The sequence below is a fragment of the Berghia stephanieae genome, chromosome 5 (assembly GCF_034508935.2).
Source record: "Berghia stephanieae isolate SIO BIC M18660-M18661 chromosome 5, UCSD_Bste_1.3, whole genome shotgun sequence".
NCBI lineage: Eukaryota > Metazoa > Mollusca > Gastropoda > Nudibranchia > Aeolidiidae > Berghia > Berghia stephanieae.
Window position 1 is genome coordinate 40351791 of NC_088364.1, and position 22328 is coordinate 40374118.

A 22328-nucleotide genomic window follows, 5' to 3' on the forward strand; every position below is an offset into this window, starting at 1 on the left:
ATTAACAAAACAATCGACTACAGTTGGATAAACTTATCTTTTCATTTTTTTTTAAAATAAAAGATTTTTTTTTAAATGAATAATAATAGAAAAGCGTTTCTTAGTAACCAATTTTGAACTTGGCCATCTGGCAGCCCCCATCATAACCAGCTGCAGTCAAGCCAGCCACAGACATAAGAGAGGGAGGGGTATGTGAAGTTTCCTGTGGCAAACGAGTTGCTCGTGTTTTTTTTTTTCAAACGAATCACTGCTCGATGACGTCACTGACTCGAAACCCGCTCGAAACCGACTCGATTTTAGAGGACTCGATCGAAAACCCGCTCGATTTGATCCGTTTCAAACTCGACCCAGCACTAGTGTGTTGTTTTCAACACCTCAATATCCGATTGGCTATCAGTCCTAAATAAGCCAATCAAATGCGTTGTCAAGAGAAGCTTTCATGAACGAGGAGTAGAATGTAGTGGTTCCTGAGTGTAGACTTTACTACTCTAAAACATTCTTATTCGATAATATACCCCTTAATTTCCAAGTCAGTGGGCTATGCATTAAAATTCGTCAAACTATTTATTACTTTTACCAGCAAGAAACATGGTAAAACGCATTTCCCATCGATATTAAATAAATGCTAAATTAGTATACTGTTTTAACAATTAGAATCACTTTCGCTCATTTGTGTTTAAAAGCTAAGAAAAGTTTTGTTTCCTACTCCTACTTCTTTAGTACACAAGATTGAACACTACCAAATAAACAATCAACCATGGCTTGCTCGCGACGTGACACGTCTACACTCTGCTTATTCGATGTCGATGGAACTTTGACACCGGCGCGAAGGGTAAGTTGTTTTTAAAAAATTAGTAAGTCTTGTATTTCCATTTCTCGGTCTACCATCTGCCTCTGCTAATTCTCTCGAGATTTAAGATTGGTAGACATGATAGACCTAGGGTCTAGTCCCCTACTAAACCTCTTGGGCTAGGGTACGACGTTCGAATTGCATCATCCCTCTCCCCTCTGTCTCAGCGCCCTCTTAAATTCCACTCTTTTCTTGACATCTGTTCTGTGATTCTTGTTTGCAATGAAATTTAGTGATTCTATGCCCCCCGCCTCTCCTTTTTTACCGTGTGTTCTTGTTGCAGAACCGGCTGCTCAAACTTTGCTGGGATCGCTAAAAAAGTAAAAGGCCCCTGACTTCGTTGCTGCCTACACCCTAAACGTCCTAGTATTGTTATGCATTTTGTTTTGTAAAATTACTTATCTACAGAAGAGCCAAGAAACATGGTATTACTGATTCTAGTAGTTGGTGTTGGGAGATGATATTTTTGTCTTGCAAATCTTGCAAATCTCTCTGTTATGCATTGCATTATTCATCTTTATTTTACATATAATAATATATGATGTGTAAACATTTGAGAGTGTTTCTTTCAGTTGGGACCTGTGCGTGTGTCAGGATGAGATATTTAGGTGATCTCAAACTAAGTACACTGATAGTGTGCTTTTGGAATCGACATCTGTTCCGCATTTAAACCAATTTTCCCTTGTCTTTCTTTTTCTTTGGCGCTTTAACTTTAAGTACTTTAATTCTAATTCTAGTACTTTTTACTATCCTATTTTTTCCTTTTTACTGGCGCTGATATGACCTTAATGTGTTTCTAGGGTCGTAAAACCCTTTAAAACATTACAATTATCCACTGAGTCCCTACCACCAGCCCTATTAGCCACTGAGTCCCTACCACCAGCCCAATTATCTATCCACTGAGTTCCTACCGACAGCCCAATTATCCGCTGAATCCTTACCTCCAACCCTGTTAGCCACTGATTCCTTACCATCAGCACTATTACTCTAGTGTTAATGTTAATAGAGAGGGGGAGGGGGGGGGGGGGTTGTGGAAACAGAATGTTTTTCAGAACTCTTCACCTTTTTAAAAATTTGATGACACTTCTATGTTCTCCTCACCCCCTTTTTATGCTTAACCTTTTGGTGAATTCTCACCGACACATATCATGAGTTCAATTCAATCGAAGGGGGGGGGGGGGAGTGTGTGCGCACAAATTCTGAAGTAAAAAAGATGGGGAGGAGGGGGGGGGGGATATTTGATACAGTAGAGTACTCGCTATAGTCGCCTAGTGGTAAATTGTTCAGTCACTAAAACGATTTGTAACCTTTAACGTTTGTAGTCTGATTGAGCGAATCTAGTGAGAATTAATTACACAACTAGCAGTTGAAAAGCAATAAGAAAGAGCAGAGTTAAGTCATCTCCCATCATTTTCCAAATTATTTTTGTCAGAGCAGGCTTGAAATGGGTAAAAAATCTACTGTGGTAAAAAATCTACTGGTTAATAACGCACTGAGTACCAACTGCCACCGCTACTACCCACTGACTCTCCAATAATGATCAAATTCTTGGCAGCTGCCAGGGGGTCCAAATAACGACCAGATTATTTACACCACCGGGGTCAGAATATGGGGGTCCGCTTGAAAAAGCTGGGGGAAAATAACCAAATTTTTATTATTCTCCGCTGGGCGGAAAATTAAAAAAAAAGATTATTTTCCCCCTGGCTGAGAATAATGACAGCCTTTCCTTAACCACCCATACTCTCTATTTCGCTTTTGGCACACCCAACCTCATGAAATTTGTTCCTTGAAAATTCCCCCTTCCTACCTAGAAAAGGAGTGCAAAGAAGTATTAGTTTCACAGTTCAGAAACAGCAATGGTAAGATCATTCAACAATAAGATCATTCAACAAATATTGAGTTTAAAACCAGGATGGAAGACACCATAGGTCCTTATAATATATCAATTTCCTGTCAGTATTTTAACAGACCTGTTTGTCAATAACCGTAACTTTCCAAAAATTCAAGTTGGAAATATTGTAGAAATTTTTAAAAAATTATTTGACATTTGGACACATTGCTTCTTTATTGAAAAGTGATTTTTTGTTCTTTCTCTTTTTTTTCTTTTTAATTTCCAGTGCATTGAGCAAGATGTGTCAGATTTCTTGTCAAAGCTAAAGGAGAAAGTCTTGATTGGATTGGTCGGAGGATCTGACTTTATTAAAATTGCAGAGCAGTTGCGTGGGGGCAATGAAAGTATGTTTCTTACATAATATGCTAGTGAGGTTTCATACCTGGATCCAGTATTTCATTGTTTTTTGGGTTTTGTTGGGTTTTATTTTGTCTGCAAATTTATGGCAAATTACCTTTTCTTTCATTCTAAATGCACAATGAAAAGTCATTCTTTTGTCAAAATTTGTTAATTTTGATCATAATGATAAAACCAAATTCACTTATCTAGTGATTCAAGAATTTAGAAATATACATGGCATGAAGACATATTCGCCCATTGCCTTGATCAATGGCTATAATGTTAACCATTTTTCACATTATAATTAGTATAATTTGAAAATATTTAAATATTTCGATTTTGGTATTTAGTGCCAACTTTGATAAAAATTGCAGCCACAAATCTCCTTCATTGGATGAGAATTTTATTAGCTTTAGTTGTGAAGAAGAAAAAAACCCCACTTCCATGAAGCTGTAACTAGGGGTTATTTTCCTTTCATATATGAATGAGGTGAAGACTGTATATACTTTGTAACAAAGGAGTCAATGTCACAATTAGTTGTGTGTGAATAGCACATCAACTTTCCATAATCACCTCTAAATGCTTTTATATCAATCATTCTTGTCAGATCATTTTCCAATTCATTTTTTCTTTATAATATTGAAATAACCAAGTCCTTCCATTACATTTGCTACCACCTTTTGTCACAGCCTCATGCACTTATACAAATAGAATGATTTTCCTTGTTAATAAAGGCAAACTTTATTTTTTCTATTTATTTTACAGTTCGCAACCACAAAAAAAACACACAAAAATGCCAATTTTTCCTTTAACTTTAAATGACAATAAGGCCAAACTACTAGAGGGATTGCAAATCACTTTGGCAAATGACGATATATGTTAAAACAATTTTGACATACCTGTTAAACGCAAGTGACCTCCCCTTTTTTTAATTGACAACAATGACATTGATTGATGTCACTAAAAAGTTATTTAATTTTTCTTTAATCAAGAAATTGTTGAATCCAATGCATTTTCTAAAAGGCCAAATATTACCCATCCAGCTGCATGTAAGGCTATTGAATGTATTGTTGAGGAAACCATACTAAAGTTAAAGAAAGTTAGAGGAGTGTCAAAAATTTTGATTTTGACTGTTTGGATTAAGCTTTCTTCTCTTGCCAGCAGTCCTTGTTTTGCAATAAGGACTGAAATATTATATCATGTAAAAGGGGAAATATTTAAGGGCGTTCTTAGACCCTTTTTTCCAGGATGGGTTTGTCATTAGAATCAAAACTAAATGGGAATTGATAGTTCCTCTGTGACCTCTTGTTTCTATGCTTGTCAAGCTATTGACATAGATCCATTTTAACTATTATCTTATTGTATGAGCCTTCAACATGCAATGCATACACTTTTGAAAATTACGTCAGTTATCGTATAGTTTGTTAAAACTAGTCAAATAAGCATTTCAGTTTTTTAATTTTTTACTCGAAAAGTTAAAATAAAGTATATTTTGGCCCTGAAATCGACCGCTGACCATGAACCGAAGACCCATAGTCACCTTAAGTGCTTGTCTATCACCCAGAGTAAACAGCCTACAGATCCTGAGCATCACTCACAATTTTAACACAGATGATTGAAAAAATGCATTGTGTCATCAGGTTTTGCGATGCATTTCCTTTATCGGTGTGTCAAAATATTGTTAGAAATACTCACTAACTGGGCCTGACCTATTTGTGTGTACTTAGGCGGTATCTTATGCCTTTTCATACACGAAATAAATTGTCAAGGGGACGAAATGGGGTAAATGGCAGGAAATATTTGAATCATCAATTCTCAAACCTGAGTGATTATCTGTCAAAAAAAATGAGCATTAAGTGTTTGTTTTTTGTTTTCTTGTTTTTTTTGGAACACCAAAACAGTGTAATTCACAATGACAAGTCTCCATGAGCCCCGTTTTCATACATTGGAATTATTTGGGTAAATCACTACATCATCTGCTTTGCAAGTGCCCCCAAACAAAGCCCCATATCACATTTGGGAGATAGGAATTAATGTAAAATTGCCATGCCACTGTGAAAGTTTAATGACAACAGGACAAAATAATGATCTGTTTAATTCACCTAAATAACCATTTACATGATACGAAAGAAGCATGAATAGCTAGTATTGTTCACTTTACAACTCCATTCAGTTATCACTTGATTTATATTTACAGGTCCTACAGACAAATTTAGGCATATTTTTTTTTCTTGTATCTGAATAAGGGCACCTCTTGCTTTTGTACTATCACTATCTTTAAAAATTTGTTTTGAATATTTAACCTTTCAGTGATCGCCAAATTTGACTATGTTTTTGCTGAGAACGGATTGGTAGCTTACAAAGGAACAGAGCAGATTGGACAACAGGTAATTTTCTTTAATATTTAACTATTTAAAAAGTTCACAGCTTGCAATGGAAGATTGTTCTTTTCTAAGTCACAACTCAAACTTAATATATCTTTTTGTTTTCAGTTCAATTTTATGAAACTATCTCTATCACAGTATATTTCATGAGATATTGATGTGCATAAATCTTAAAAGTCGTCGACTGTATAAGGATCTTGAATTATTTTATTATTGAAACTGTTGAAACAATATTGTAGGCAAAGTAAGAGATGAGAATGCTATAATAAAGCTATAATAGTTTAGACAGTTTTACTTGGTTTCAGAAAAAACTTCGGTGTCAATTCTTCTTTTAATAGACTTCCTTATGCTGTCAAGATAATGCAAGTAATTCATATCAGCCTTATACTTATGTCATTTTTTTTTTAATTCATATTTTTTTTTTTGTGCTTTTCAAATTCAGGACATAAAGAAACATATTGGAGACGAAACATTACAAAAGCTCATCAACTTTGCTCTGGGCTACATGTCAAAGCTGACTCTCCCTTGCAAGAGGTTTGGATTTTAATGTTTCATAACATGACTATAAGTTAGTTGTATTGAGATTTAAATAAGGAGTTAATAATCAAAGAATTAAGCAATACATCTGGGCATTAGCTTATTTAATTAAAATGTCAACTTTATAGGCTATTCAATACTTTGTACTCAATACTTTATTGTACTTGGTGTACTAGTAATGCATATTATGTTTCAACATTCCACACATCTTATATAGTTGACAACATGATTGTATGAAAATTATAATTATTATTGTGGACTAATAAACAAATCAAATTCGTCATATTTCTCAGAGAATTATTGTTTCGTTTTTATACAATTCCAAATCATTTTGTTTCAGAGGAACTTTTATTGAATTTCGAAGTTCAATGGTTAATATTTGCCCAGTTGGAAGAAGCTGTAATCAACAAGAAAGAGAAGAGTTTGTCAAATTTGATAAGGTAAGATAATTATTTGTTGGTGAAATAAGAATGATCTTTTCGGAAGTTAGTTCTAGATGTTGCAAATGAGTCGATATTTTACAATTGATACAAGGTTCCATAGTTGTCTATTTCAAAACACATGAGTAAATTCTTTAAATGCCTCTGATGAAAAAAAAAGTGCAGTGGACTCCAGTTCATGGCAAGCTCGGTTGTGAAACTGCATTTTTACTATCTATACTGACCTTCTATAAACATGCTCACCCAAACAGATTCCACTTATAAGCACGCTATTTTTCTAACCATTTTAAAAAATAATCAAGAGGAGGGAAATATATCAGTCAACAAGATTAGCAGATACAATCAGAGTGCTATGTGATGTTTTACTTCCCACTTTCCTATTCAATCATCTCCTGTGTGAAACAAACACATTTCATCATTTAACACTCCAGTGATGAAATGGACATGCAGATCCGCCATAAAGTCTACAACAATAACAATTCACGTTTGGCAGACTTTCTGATATGGGTGGGTTTAGGGACTGGTAGGTTGGGCTTGAACCAGATCTAACATTGGCAGGATAAGGAGTTGAGGGTTAGGGGGAGGAGAATAAGTGTTGCAAATGGCAAAAAACAGTGTTCAAGAGGAAGGACGAATAGGTTGAGGAGATGGTGGTGGTAGAGCATGAGGAAGAGGAAGATTAAGAAAAGAAAGGGGAGTGGGAGGAAGAGTGTGTGTATGTTTCAGAGAGAGAGAGAGAGAGAGCCAACAACTTCAAACTTTAAAAAGCATTCAAACCATAGACTTTATCTTCCATTTCCATGTGCATTGACTAAGTCAGAAACTGTATAGAAGATTTCATAAATAATTTTATTTAAACAAAAATTAGACCTGCAACAAATTACAAGCTATGATATAATGTTGTCAATGGAGAGAAAAATAAAGTGAGTGAATGTGACTGGCATAAGAGCGGACAATACAGAACTAACAATGTGTCGGCGTTTGGTCTTCCTCTGGCTACACACAAAACACATAGACCGAAACGTTGTTTGTTTTGTATTGTCCCCTTTTATATGAGTCACATTCACACTTCATTTTTCTCTCTAATTTATTGGCTCATTTAAGCACCTCTAGCTTTTGGTTATATTGTTGTAATATGATGTTGCAGGGAAATGAATCTTCTAACATAAAAAAGAGAGAAAAAATAGAATACTTTTTTATGGGCTCAAGCCTTGCAACCCTAGTACATAGAGAATTGGAAACTCAAAGGGACAAGATATTCTTTCTGTATTTTAGGCCTAGTACGAGTAGCGATAAATAAGCATACTGTTGATTCCTGTGGGACGTGCTTATAAACGGATACCACTGTATAATTAAAAACTGTCACCAATCAATAAATATATTTCATCTTATTGAATTATTTAGATGGTTTTAAATTATCACAAAGATATAATCCCAAGAATAGAGGAAATAAGTTTCCCTTTGTTATTTTGAAATATTATGAATAGTTAGAAATCAAACTGAAAAAAAAATGGCCTTCCTGTATTCCATTTTTTTTTGGGGGGGGGGGGGGGGTCACGATTTTTGCAATACAGGCTCAACTTTTATGTAGAATGAATCATGATTTAGGGTCTGAAACCCGCAGAAAATTTAGTCTTGAGACTCATCACTGAAAGAAAATCTGATATATGTACTTCATGTAGTGCTGCTGCTGTTAAAGTAAAAAAATCATAAGATAAGTGCATTTTGCACTGCTGGTAAAAATATTACAGAAAAAATAAATCTGACAAAGAATTTATCATATATCACTTATTAAATTATTTTATCCTCAGAATGTCTATTTCCAATATTTTGTTTCATGTCTGCAATCCTGTTTTTTTCAGTCTTGGTGACCTTGTTGTAAGGTTGCCAAATATAAATTGTGATTATCGTCAGGCATCACAACTATGTTCAATAATTATTGGGGGGATATTTTCTTTTCTCGATGCATCTAATGTCTCATTTGGTCTAAGCTTGATAATCTGTGATACTAATATGATGATGTGCATGTCCTTTTAGTCCTGACAAATATCTGAGTGCAGAATATTAGCGATTGCAAGGTCACTGTACTTTTCCAATATTTTTATACAAATATTATTATTTCTCAGGAACACAATATACGAGAGACCTTTATAGCAGCTTTACGTCAAGAATTTCCTGATGCTGGTTTGACATTTGCAAATGGAGGTCAGATAAGCATAGACGTCTTTCCTACTGGGTGGGACAAATCATTTTGCTTGCAATTTTTAGATGATGATATCAAGACAATACATTTCTTTGGAGATAAGACTGACAAGGTTGGTTTTGTATCCTGTAGTGTAATTTATGCATTTTATTTCTCTCTCTCTCTCTCTCTCTCTCTCTCTCTCTCTCTCTCTCTCTCTCTCTCTCTCTCTCTCCTCTCCTCTCTCTCTCTCTCTCTCTCTCTCTCTCTCTCTCTCTCTCTCTCTCTCTCTCTCTCTCTCTCTCTCTCTCTCTCTCTCTCTCTCTCTCTCTCTCTCTCTCTCTCTCTCTCTCTCTCTCTCTCTCTCTCTCTCTCTCTCTCTCTCTCTCTCTCTCTCTCTCTCCTCTCTCTCTCTCTCTCTCTCCTCTCTCTCTCTCTCTCTCTCCTCTCTCTCTCTCTCTCTCTCTCTCTCTCTCTCTCTCTCTCTCTCTCTCTCTCTCTCTCTCTTCCTCTCTCTCTCTCTCTCTCTCTCTCTCTCTCTCTCTCTCTCTCTCTCTCTCTCTCTCTCTCTTCTCTCTCTCTCTCTCTCTCTCTCTCTCTCTCTCTCTCTCTCTCTCTCTCTCTCTCTCTCTCTCTCTCTCTCTCTCTCTCTCTCTCTCTCTCTCTCTCTCTCTCTCTCTCTCTCTCTCTCTCTCTCTCTCTCTCTCTCTCTCTCTCTCTCTCTCTCTCTCTCTCTCTCTCTTCAAAATACATTTACCCTGTTCTTTAACCTTTTTTGTTTTATCATATTGCAGGGAGGCAATGACCATGAAATCTATGCACATCCTCGGACGATTGGCCACAAGGTGGTCAGTCCTGAAGACACACTGAAACAGTTGTCAGAGCTATTTTTCCCTAGTTGAGATTAAATTCTTTTTAGTTCCATTTTAGTGTTCATGAGGGAAGTTTTGGGTACCATTGGGTTCATTTTCATAGATATTAAATCTGGGTGGGGATCCTGACCTCCCATAGTGAACAGGGAGGTACATGCTTTGTCTTCTATCCCCCCATATCCGTTTTCCAATTCTTTCCTGTCATTGTCTTGGAATGAGATTACTTAGTTTTCTCCTGATCCTTGCCGGAGTTCCTTGGCTGGGAGGGAAACAGTCGAATGTATAGTTATAGTTTTGGGAGATGATATTTTTTTCCTTGTAAATCATCTCTCTGTTATGCATTGTATTATGTTTAGTTTACATATTATATTATATGATTGGTAAACATTTGAGTGTATTCCTCTTAGTTGGGACCTGTGCTTGTGTCTGGGTGAGACTTTTAGGTGATCTCAAACTAAGTACTTTGACGGTGTGCTCTTGGAATCTACATCTGTTCCCTATTTGAACCAGTTCCTCTTTGTCTCACCTTTTCTTTTGTGCTTTAAGTGTAATTCTAGAACTTTTTACTATCCTATTTTCTTCCTTTTTACTGGCGCTGATATGACCTTAATGTGTTGCAAGCGCCGTAAAACCCTTAAAAACATAAAAACATAAAACATAGATATTAAATGTGCCATTATGTTGATTTTAAATAAACAAAAAAAATTAACTTGTTTACATTGATTAAATGAATAAGAATATCTGTGACTGTATAATTAATCAAGTCTGTGTTTGAACAACAACCACCACCTCTGTAGACCTTGCAAATTTTTTAATAAATTAATAATCTGAAAAGAAAATTTCATTAAGCTATGCTCCAAATCACAAATTGATAGCATGGAATTATGAAATACAAGCTGATTACTAATTTTTCCAGCAAAACAACTTAAAATTGTCAAAATCCTGATCCACTGTTACTACTTTTTTTTTTTTTTTTTACATGGCAGGTCTGCACATAGATCCTGGGTGGGGTTCTCTGACCTCCCATACTGGGCAGGGAGGTCACTTACCGTGTCTTCTATCCCCCTATACCTGTTTTCCAACATGCTTTCTGTCTTTGTCTTGGAAGAAGATTACTTGGTTTTGTCCTGGCCCTGTCTGGGAGGGAAGCAGTCAAATGCATAGTTAGAATTTTGGGAGATGATGTTTTACATATATATATATTATCTTATTTAAAGCTTGTGTTTGTCAAATTTATATCGAAATTATGTGATAGCATTTGTTGACATGTGAAATGGAACTTAATGTAATAAATACAACTTATTTTCTTACCAATTTAATGCGGGTGTCTAATTGTTATGTGAATTAAAATTTATAAATTAACAGTTTGTGTTATTACTATACATTTAAATGGATGGGTAAGCTTGTGATTTTATCTTAATATCGACCTGTATAACTTACATATATTGACACGTAGCATATATATATATAATTGGCGTCACACCAAAGTCGATGTCAAAATATATCTGGTAAAACTTGGTCAAAAAGTAATTAATGACAATAAAGAAAAATGTAGTCTTTATGACATTAGGAAGTTAACTTGGCAATAAGGGACCACTATGCTATTTCTGAATGAGCAATGAATTGATACTTGGTGCTAAAATGGCCTATAAGTATTACAAGCACCATGCAATGTGTGAAAATGTTTATAGTCAATGAATTGGTAAGAAAAGGATGACCAAGAACTTTATTGTCAACATAAAATGATTGCACTGTATTTGTTCATGGATAATAAGTATGAAAAAAGGGAAACTTGTAGAATGCGTCATCGTTATTGAGCCTTGGATTCAGAAATTACAACATTTTTTCATTAGGACCATGTGATTGTTTTAAAGTTGGGTATTAAATCAAAATGAAAAAGACTGAATGATCTGCACATTCATAGGTTCACTGTTTATTTCCGACAAAACATTGTTGTCCACTCCCTGATCTCCATGTGGGATGTAGTTTTTTTTTGGTCTATTTATAGATTATGTGCGAAATCAAATTGATGAATATTGAATGATATACTCATTCATAGATTTACTGTTTATATCCCACAATACACTGTTGTATTCTCTCTTTGATATCCATCTAAGAGGAAATGGTTTTGTCCTTGTCCTCTTTAAAAGGCCACTTAATAAGTGTTTGTATTTGAGATGTTGATCTTATAGATAAAGAAATTTAAATATCCAAATGGCCCATTTTCTTGGATTCACGATTAATGCTCCTCCATGATTCTTCATTTATTTTCTCATCTGGCCAAATGAAAGCAAATTTCCCAGTATAAGCCGCTTGTTATGTGTAATTTTTGCACCACCACTCTTATAACATTTGTCATTGTTTATAGTCAGGTATTCTTTCATGCCTGAGTTGAATGGAGATAATGTTTGGAAGGTGCTTTATGCAAAGGTACAATGATGTAGCTTGTTTGTTTTTTTATTGGGTTTGTTGTTTTTTTTTGTTTTTTTGTTGTTTTGTTGTTTTTTTTTTTTTTTTTTTTTTGGGGGGGGGGGGAGTTCTCGGGTTGTAAGGGAATCATTTTATTCAGATAAAACTTAATATGCCAAGTGTGCGTAGAGTTGTGCTTAAGATATGTTAATACAATTGGACACCGGTAATTTGTTAACATTTTCATGGTCTATTTTTTATTTCATTTTACACTGCCCTTTTTTACATTATTTTACAATTTCTTATAATAACTGATTATCTTGTGTAAACCAACAAATAACAAAAAAATAAATAGAGAAGCTTTGTTGCTGATATCCTGCATGATCTCTCATTCAAATTCAAATAAATTACCAAGTCCCTTGTTGGATATTCAGTAAAAAGAGCTCCCAACATACATTCAAATACCCTCGGTTAGATTTGCATTGCACCGGAAGTAGTAATATTAATAATTCTGGCCTTCTTGTTTGCATAGGATGATTAACTGTAATAGATTTAAAGGAAAATGCTTTGCTATATATACTAGAATAACTTTTATTGAATAGCAATCTATTGCTCCTTTCAATTTCACTGTACTATAGAAACCAGAATTAACTCTGGTTTTATAGCATGAGGAACAGCTACCATGTACTTAAAATTTGTGTCTATTGTGTTATACATAGTACCCCATTGGTGTTTGTATACAAACTAAAACAACTTTCTTCCAATACAAGAAAAAATTCATTTGGATGAAATGCAGCAAAGATTTTTTTTTTTTTAAATATGTCAACTGATACATCAAGCCACTTACTCAGTATTCAAACTATAGTCAGATTTTTGATAAGTGGCGCATGTTTTTCTTCTTTTTCTCAATTGTCCCTCGATGCACAGCTACAAAATATCCAATTAAATGTAATTTTCCTCCAGAAGGTTGGAGCATGCCTTTTCCCAGTCTTCCCTTTTTATATCATTCATTGCCTCGTCGGTGAGAGTAAATTTGGTGTTCCTTTTCTCAATCCTTCCCTTTACCTGGGCCCAAATGAGCTCGATTGGATTGCGGTCACAGTGATCTGATGACAAAACCTCGTGTCTAAACTCCCTGCTTTTAAAACTGTTTCTGATTTGTTTGTTTTTTTCACTAAGGAGTATAGTTAGCTCTTTGATAAATGGTCAGAATATGTAGTGCTGCCTAATTAAAGCCATGAAATCATATCAGCTTTTATAGTTGCCAAAGTTGGAATCTTGAAGTGATCATGGGCCACCAAATGGTGGATTTGTCCAATACAATAATATAACTGGGTGCTTTGAGGGCTGGCAGCAAACGGTTCTTTAACCAGTCTTTAAACACATCTGCATTGACCCCAGAATAATAGCTTCTACCTTCCAGATGATGCAGAGAAAAAAAAATGGCATCCTAATTATCCAGTATCTTTACCACCTGCAAGAATAACAATGATCCTCTGTCCAGAGCCCATGGGCCTTTTTCTACCCAAATTATCAAACGTCCAATCCTTTGTCGGATGTATGTTTACCCAGCACCATTCATTTTTGGATGATATCCATATTAAAGTTGTCTTGGATCCTTTTCCTACCATGTCGATCCACACTGGTGATCTCTCTGTCTTATTTTGATAACCATCTTCTTAGGGTTTATTGTGAAATTCCATTTCCATAGCCGTCCTCTTTAATAGCTTATCAATAGATACACATAGACTTCTTTTCACAGCTTCACAAGAGTGGAACCAAAAGAGATTTCGTATCATAGACTTTATAGGTTTTAAAAACCTTTAAATGCTCTATTAAACGTTCATGCATAGATACAATTTTTCAAAGTTATATAAACAGCATTCATTGTTAATTTGACAATAATATTGAATATATAATCAGTATTTCAAATGATTTAAATCAAGAGATTTCATATCTCTTATTATCAGTCTTCGGTATTTGGACATGATGTAGATAATATGCAATAAATCATAAATTTAAAATTTAATGCTGTACATAAGTTGTAAGTTCATAACAGTTAAAGCGAATTGTTTTTATTCAGAAACAAGTATGACGTGAACTCATAATCACTAGCCGAAGATTTTTTGGAAATGTGATGAATTCATCTCTTACTTTGTGGTGCATAACTTGTTTACATATTTAACAGTGTAAAATCTCTTATTTTATGACAGCAATTTTAGAGTCCATAGTTTTTTATAGGTCTAAAAACAGAAACTTTTTGGGTGTGGCATCAATAGAGTCCAAAATCTTTATTCAGTTAAAGTTAAAGCAAATTGATTCAGAGATTGACAAAATGTTATACAACTTTTGATAGAGGGACAGCTGAGAAAAGGCAGAAAAACATGCGCCATGAATATAAAATCTGACTATAATTATCTTTTGAGAGGGGAATCCCCAAAAACTATATTTTCTGACAAATCCTTCACCTTTTCGACTCCGTCTGTGCGGAACTCATTACCTACTTATGCCATATTGCTAATACAAATACCTTTTAAAAACCCTTTGTAACAAAGTTATTTAGATCTGCCAATCACAACAATCAATAGCTCTTGTTCTTTTGTTTATGATAACTGTTTGTATAATTTCTCTTACCAGCTGTTAAGTTTTTGGACTGCAACTGAAAAGCGCCACACAATGTATGTGTGATATACTCTGAAGGATGGCACCATGTCATTGTGGGTTTTATATTCATATAAAGTGAGGTTCACTACATCAGTGTATTTACAATGCCATAATCAGTATTGAGGTTTATTGTGTGGGATGATATGCTGTGAAATTGTGATGTCAAATCAAATTGATTTCTGTTGATGACAAAATGATTTTTTTTAAAATTAATCATATTGGCTAATTAAACAGCAGCATAAACTATATTTTATGATGTTTCTTTTTCTTTGACTTTGTACTTTTTATTGACCAGAAGCTATTGGTGGAATTTCCGTAAGAATATGAGAACATTATCGTTCTTAGGTGGTTGTGTTCTGCATTGGTCCACAACCTTGCTATCTCTTCTACTTCTACACCCCAAATTAATTAGTCTTGTCCCTGTTTCTACGCGTCATTTTCTGGGATGAGTCCCTACAGTATTTGGTTTTTCCTGGGAGAGAGACAGTCAAATGGATTTTTTTTTATCCCGGTAAATCATCATTCAAAATTAGATGCAGATTATATATTGATATTTATTATGTAAATAACTGGTACTTCTTTAACGCTTTTAGCTCCAATTTGTTAACAGGGATGAATGATAGACAATTTGGTTTTCTTCTTCATCAACAGATATGAAGATCAATAAGATTCAAAACAAGTAGTGATGGTTACCTATCTCTTTTACCTTGTTAGATCAACCTAGTTTCTGTTTTTTAGTTTGTCTCTTTCCTTTATTTTAAATATAACTTTGAAACATACTCTTCCTCTCCCGTTCTCCCAATTATTCTCTGTCTCTCTCCCTCTCTTTCTTCCTCTCTCTCTCTCTCTCTCTCTCTCTCTCTCTCTCTCTCTCTCTCTCTCTCTCTCTCTCTCTCTCTCTCTCTTCCTTTCTTTATTTCTCTCTGGCCCCTTCAACATTTCTTTCCTTTAAAAAAAAAAAAAAAAAAATATATATATATATATATATATTAGACATTGTGATGATTTTAATCACCTTTGTTTTGTCAAATCCCACCGAAAACCGACTCCATCATTTTTAGCATGTGGGTTTTGTGGGTACCTCTCATTATTCTGAATATAATTAATTTCTTAAAATTTATATGGACCATTTTCCATTCTTAACCTTGGGAAATGTATAATATTTTTAATGCAGAAATATATCTCCGTGCCCAAATAAAAGGCCCCATTAGTCCAAAATGTATTGTCTAGACAATAGAAATTAAGTTCAAATTTTATTCAACACTTCTGGGTGAGGATCCAGACCTCCCATAGTGGGCAGGGAGGCACTTACTGTGTCTTCTACTTCTATCCTTCTATAGCTGTTTTCCAATTTGCTTTCTGCCTTTGAGTTGGAATAGCCGGAGTCCTTTCCTTGGCTGAGAGGGAAACATTCAAATGTGTAGTTATTGTTTTAGGATATTATATATTTTTTTCCTTTTAAAGTATCTCTCTGTTATGTATTATTCTATTTGTTGTTTTGAATTTATAATGTAAGCATTTGAGTGTATTCCTCTTCGTGGGATCCTGTGCTCGTGTCTGGATGAGATGATCTCAAACTAAGGACTTTGATGGTATGCTCTTGGAATCTACACCTATTCCCTGTTTGTACCATTCCCCTTTGTCTTACTTTTTCTTGGGTGCTTTTATTGTAATTTTAGAACTTTTTTACTATCCCATTTTCTTCCTTTGTTCTGGCACTGATTTGACCTAAACGTGTCGCAAGAGCCGTAAAATCCTTAAAAACAAACAAACAATTATAGAACACTTGAATCACATTTTTTGAGTTGATCAACTTATCATTATCACATTTATTGAACGGACAGCTATACTGTACTTGTATAAATATAAACTTAATGTTGCCTCCATAGCTGAATGGATTAGACAATTATCTTTTTCGCATCAATGGAAACAAATCAATATGAGTTTGATTCCTGTCAGGATCTTTTTTTCTTTAATATTGTAGGTAGGGTACTTGTACTTACGTTGGTTATCTGTCCATTTCTGATGGTGATAATAATAATAATAATGAGAATAATTAATAATAATAATTGATAACTGAACAAGTAAGTGAGTATGGTCGTACATTTGCCTTCCTTACCATTTAAGCACTAACAGCTGATTTATGTTTACCATTGATTAACTAAAATTGTGACCTCGGCCATCCAGCAAGATAGGGTTGTTGGGGTTTTTTTTGTCTAACATAGTCATTAATTTTGTTCGTTAAGAACAATTAGTGTTTATTTTAAATCCAGACCTATCCATGTGTGTTGCCTGCTACAGCATGACTAGGTTGCCTGGATATCCAAAACCCTATCTTTTGGATCTTATTCTATACAGGCGACCTAGTCATGTATCTCCTTTGCTAAAAAAAACCAAATCCTCTCACCCAACAGTTGTTCTCATGGCAAATAACTCCTGATAAGATAAGGCCTGCGCAAAATCAAATAGTCTTAGTCCAGGGCATAAACAGAAAGTCACAAAGATGCAAATATAATAAGCCACAACTCGTACCACGTTCAATAACATTAGCCACATGTTTTTGTAGGGGTTTTACAGCACTAGTGACACCTTGCAGGTCATTTTAGCGTCAGTGAAAAAGAAGATGATTGGGGAAAAGTAGATCTGAAGTTAAAAGCACTAAAGAAAAAGTCAGAGAGGACTGGTTCAAATAGGGAACATAGAATTCCGTGGACATTATATCTATGTGCCTAATTTGACATTACCTTAATAATATAAATAAATAAAATTCCCTTTATTCATCCCATGGGGGAAATTTTTCCCAAGGATCTATTCCTAGTCCTAGGGAAGACTGGTATAACCCAGGCATCAGCCGCAGTGCAGCGCTGCAAATTGAGCTAGGGCGAGGTGACTTGCTCAAGGCCACACCGCGCAGGAGTGGGTGATTGAACTCAGTACCTTTCGGGTACGAAGCAAAGACCGTACCATTGAGCCACGCTGCCCCTAAAGTTCCCATCCATGTTATGAAGGATACACTCAAAAAAAAAAGGAATTATTATATATATAACACCTTTCTCTCAGCCAAGAATCTCCACCAAGGCGAGGAAATAATAACGAGCAATCTCAATCTTGATTCAAGACATAGAGCAACATTGAAAGGGAAAAAGGAGGTATAGAAGACATGGAAAAAGTGACCTCTCCACCCACCGTGGGAGGTTAGAAGGCCCCAACCGATTAACCACATATATAGGAAGACAAGAGAAATGAGGGTGGGGAATATAACTAGGCTCTCCAGACATACATTCGGAACAAGGAATGGCCAAATGGAACAATGTTGTTCCAAACCGCATGGTTGGAGGTGAACAACTATTGGAATGTCATTCCGAGTTGAAATCAGACATGCTTGAATTTTTTAGATGCGATTCCGAACAAATGCAGATGCCTTCGTCACGCGAGAGTGATTTGAAATTGTTAATAGTTGACCGATTTTAAATCTGATTGCATATTTGGAATCAGTGTATCAAAATTAGCAAACCCTATGCGTACACAGCCATTTTAAATGCATATTTTAGAAAATATGTTATTCAATGACTTTAATTATCGGACACTGGCACACCCCTTTTTTAAAGCGTGGTATTATTTTTCACCAACAAAACAACATAAGCAGCTAACAATTAGTCCACATCACTGCCCTTTCTTTGTTTTGTTGTTTTTAAGGGTTTTACAGCGCTTGCAACACATTAAGGTCAGTAAAAGGAAGAAATTGGGATAGTAAAAAGTTCTAGAATGACAATTAAAGAATGTTGTTTGTTTTGTTTTTAAGGGTTTTACGGCGCTTGCAACACATTTAGGTTATATCAGCGCCAGTAAAAAGAAGAAAATGGGATAGTAAAAAGTTATAGAATTACAATAAAAGCACCCAAGAAAAAGTAAGACATAGGGGAACTGGGAACAAATAGGGATCAGATGTAGATTCCAAGAGCAGACCACGAATGCACTTAGTTTGAGATCACCTAAAAGTCTCATCCAGACACAAGCACAGGTCCCATCTAAGAGGAATACACTCAAATGTTTACCAATCATTTAATATAATATGTAAACTCAACATAATACAATGCATAATAGAGAGATGATTTACAAGGAAAAAAATATCATCTCCCAAAACTATAACTATACATTCGACTGTTTCCCTCCCAGCCAAGGAGCTCCGGCAAGGATCAGGACAAAACTAAGTAATCTCATTCCAAGACAATGACAGGAAACAATTGGGAAACGGGTATGGGGGGATAGAAGACACAGCATGTACCTCCCTGCCCACTATGGGAGGTCAGGATCCACACCCAGACAATTAAAGAACCCAAGAAAAAGTAAGAAAAAGGGGAATTGGTTCAAATAGGACACAGATGTAGATTCCAAAAGCACACTGTCAAGTACTTAGTTTGAGATCACTAAAAGTCTCACCAAGACAAACACAGGTCCCCACTAAGAGGAATACACTCAAATGTTTTACAAATTCATATATAGTATAAAGAAAACATAATACAGTGCGTAACAGAGAGATGTTTTACAAGGAAAAAAAATAGCATCTCCCAAAACTAACTATACATTTGACTGTTTCCATCTCAGCCAAGGCATCCGGCCAGGACCAGGACAAAACCAAGTAATCTTATTCCAAGACAAAGACAGAAAGCAAGTTGGAAAACAGTTATAGGGGGATAGAAGACACAGTACCTCCCTGCCCACTATGGGAGGTCAGGAACTCCGCCCATCGCTGCCCTGTGACTCTGACATGTTATCTCAAAATGAAAATCAGCGCACACAGTGTGTGCTTGGCATGCTGGAATGACCCACTGGAATGTGGCATGTGAAAGGGTTGCCGTGTTGTTCCAAGACGGCATTTCGGAATGTACATCTGGAGTCCATTTCATGAGCCCACTAGTTCATCTTTTACTAGATTATGTAAACAATGTGAAAGTTATTCTAACTCTTCACCTTTAATCTCAATAGAAATTAATGCAACAATAATCTTGTAGTTTTAAAATTACTTTATTGAAACAATTTCCACATACAATTCTATCGTAAAGTAAAGACATATTCCCATTTAAGCACCATCACAGAAAAACATAAATGGCTAAATTTTAGACATGTTAATCGTAATTCATAGGATCAGACACAATACATATATATTATTATATTATATATATATATAATAATATATATATAATATATTAGTATATAAATAATATTAATAATATATCATATTTCAGTGTTAAAAAATTAATAATGATCAGTGGCAAGAAAAATAAAATATGGCCCAATTTTTTAATTTTTTTTTAAACAGACAAAATAAATAAGGCTATGTTTTTAAGGGTTTAATGGCGCTTGTGACATACTTAGGTCACTTCACGGAAGAATAATGGGATGGTAAAAAAATTCTAGATTTACAACTGAAAGCGCACAATAAAAAGTAAGACACAAGGGACTGGTTCAAATAGGGAACAGATGTAGATTCCAAGAGCAAACTTTCAGTGTTCTTAGAGATTTCCTAAAAGTCTCATCCAGACACAAGCACAGGATCCCAATAAGAATAAACTCAAATTCTTACAAATCATAATATATTAAAACTAACAAATATAACAGTGCATAGCAAAGAGATGATTTATAAGGGAAAAAATATTGTCTCCCAAAAACCATATATTTGATTGTTTACCTCTCAGCCAAGGACTCCGGCAAGAGCCAGGACAAAACCAAGTAATCCCAAGACAAAGACAGAGCAACTCAGGCAGCTAGAAGACACAGCAAGTGACCTACTGCCCACCATGGCAGGTCAAAAGTTTTTTATCTTTAATCCTATGTAATGTATTTATAGGATCTGAGACAAATCAAGCCCCACACTGTATACTTTTTGTTTTAAAAAATTAAGTAAATAGGAAGAAAAAGAAAAATAACACATCTCTTTCTCTCTCTTTCTTTTTAATGAGAGACAAAAATTGATTGAATATAATATGCGACCCTCACGTCAATTTGAATGAATTAGACTTAGACAACAGAAATTAAGCACGAAGTAAAATCATCCGAGTTGATAAATTCAAGCTGTTGTTTTGGGGGGTTTTTTTTAAAGTTTAAGAAACAAAATTGACTGTTCTCAAATAAGGTATTAATTTTAATATACTAAAATTCTATAAAGTGAGCTTAAAATTGGATTTTAAGCATCATGTTCACCCCGACATAATACCGTATTGAGGCAAGTGATTACACATACATGGGTGTAAATTTAGTGATGGTTGGTGCGTGGTCAACTTAGAATTGGATCTATAAATGTTATTCTCAGTATACCAAAGAATAGCTGCCATGAACTGACAATATCAATACCTGGATATCTTAAAATTAAGACCAAGGACTTAATAACTCCAATTAGTCTCTGCTATCTTCTTTTTTTTTTTAAAGACCACTACAAACACAGAAAATAACATTTTGAAATAAAAAATTAAAAAGGGATTGCAGATTTTTAATACCTTTTGAGAAATTTCATTGGTCTTATAATACGTTTTACTGCACGCCTCTTTTAAATCGCAAATAAGGGAAACTTTTGAGGGGTTTTGAACAGATAATTGAATAAGAATTGAAACATTCTTTTTATCCGAAGAAACGAAACGACAGGGGGGGGGGGGGGGGGGATCTTCTTTTAAATGGAAAATGCAGAGATGAGGCCAAACACCTCCCCAGAAAAATAAAGAGGAGAGCATTGATAAACAACTTGCTCTCAATTTCACATTCGTAGAAGATTTCTGTTTTTAATACATATGTACATTATCTAACACGCATAAGGCACAATTGATAAAGCTGACTGGATGAAAGATATAAAGTATCTGGTTGTCAAAACAAGACAATCTTACTCGTTTCTGTCTTCAAAGGTAAGGTTAGTTATAAAAAATTAACAATGCTTGTTGCAATACATGTGGGTCATTTCAGCAACTATAAAAAGGAAGATGTTAAACAAAAGGACAGTTGGATAGTGTGCCTGCAAACCCTTGGATCGCAGGCGAATGAGAAAAATAAAGTCAGTTTTGTTTGTTTGTTTTTAAGGGTTTTACGGCGCTTGCAACACATTTAGGTTATATCAGCGCCAGTAAAAAGGAAGAAAATGGGACAGTAAAAAGTTCTAGAATTACAATTAAAGCACCCAAGAAAAAGTAAGACATAGGGGAACTGGGAACAAATAGGGATCAGATGTAGATTCCAAGAGCATACCACCAATGCACCTAGTTTGAGATCACCTATAAGACTCATCCAGACACAAGCACAAAATCCAACAAAGAGGAATACACTCAAATGCTTACATTATACATTAAAAATAAATATAATATATATAATATGATACATAACAGAGAGATGATTTACAAGGAAAAAAATATCATCTCCCAAAACAATAACTATGCATTTGACTGTTTCCCTCCCATCTAGGACTCCGGCCAGGACAAAACCAAGTAATCTCATGCCAAGACAAAGACAGAAAGCAAGTTGGAAAACAGATATAAGGGGATAGAAGACACAGTATGTACCCCCCTGCCCACTATGGGAGGTCAGGATCCCCACCCAGAAAAATAAAGTCAGTAATCTACCCCATGCCCAGCTTGAGCTCACCCATAGTCTCACACAGATCAACTGCATTGGATCCTATGCCTCAAGGGAAATACTAAGATAGTTTAGTACCTAATGTTAATACACAATCAATCATATCACTAAACATATCACTAAAAGAAAAACACATTCGGAACAAT

At 35.1% G+C, this 22328-nt stretch overlaps 1 protein-coding gene across 1 annotated transcript; it reads left to right on the forward strand.

The window, feature by feature from the left end:
• Nucleotides 1-704: 704 nt before the first annotated feature.
• LOC144972916 (phosphomannomutase 1-like) lies at nt 705-14816 on the forward strand. Its single transcript, XM_078914719.1, has 7 exons — nt 705-832; nt 2968-3085; nt 5391-5467; nt 5907-5998; nt 6342-6441; nt 8568-8756; nt 9418-14816. Exons 1-7 carry the CDS (start codon nt 758-760, stop codon nt 9523-9525), a joined length of 759 nt encoding a protein of 252 aa, XP_078770845.1. The 5' UTR covers nt 705-757; the 3' UTR covers nt 9526-14816.
• The last annotated feature ends 7512 nt before the right edge of the window (nt 14817-22328 follow it).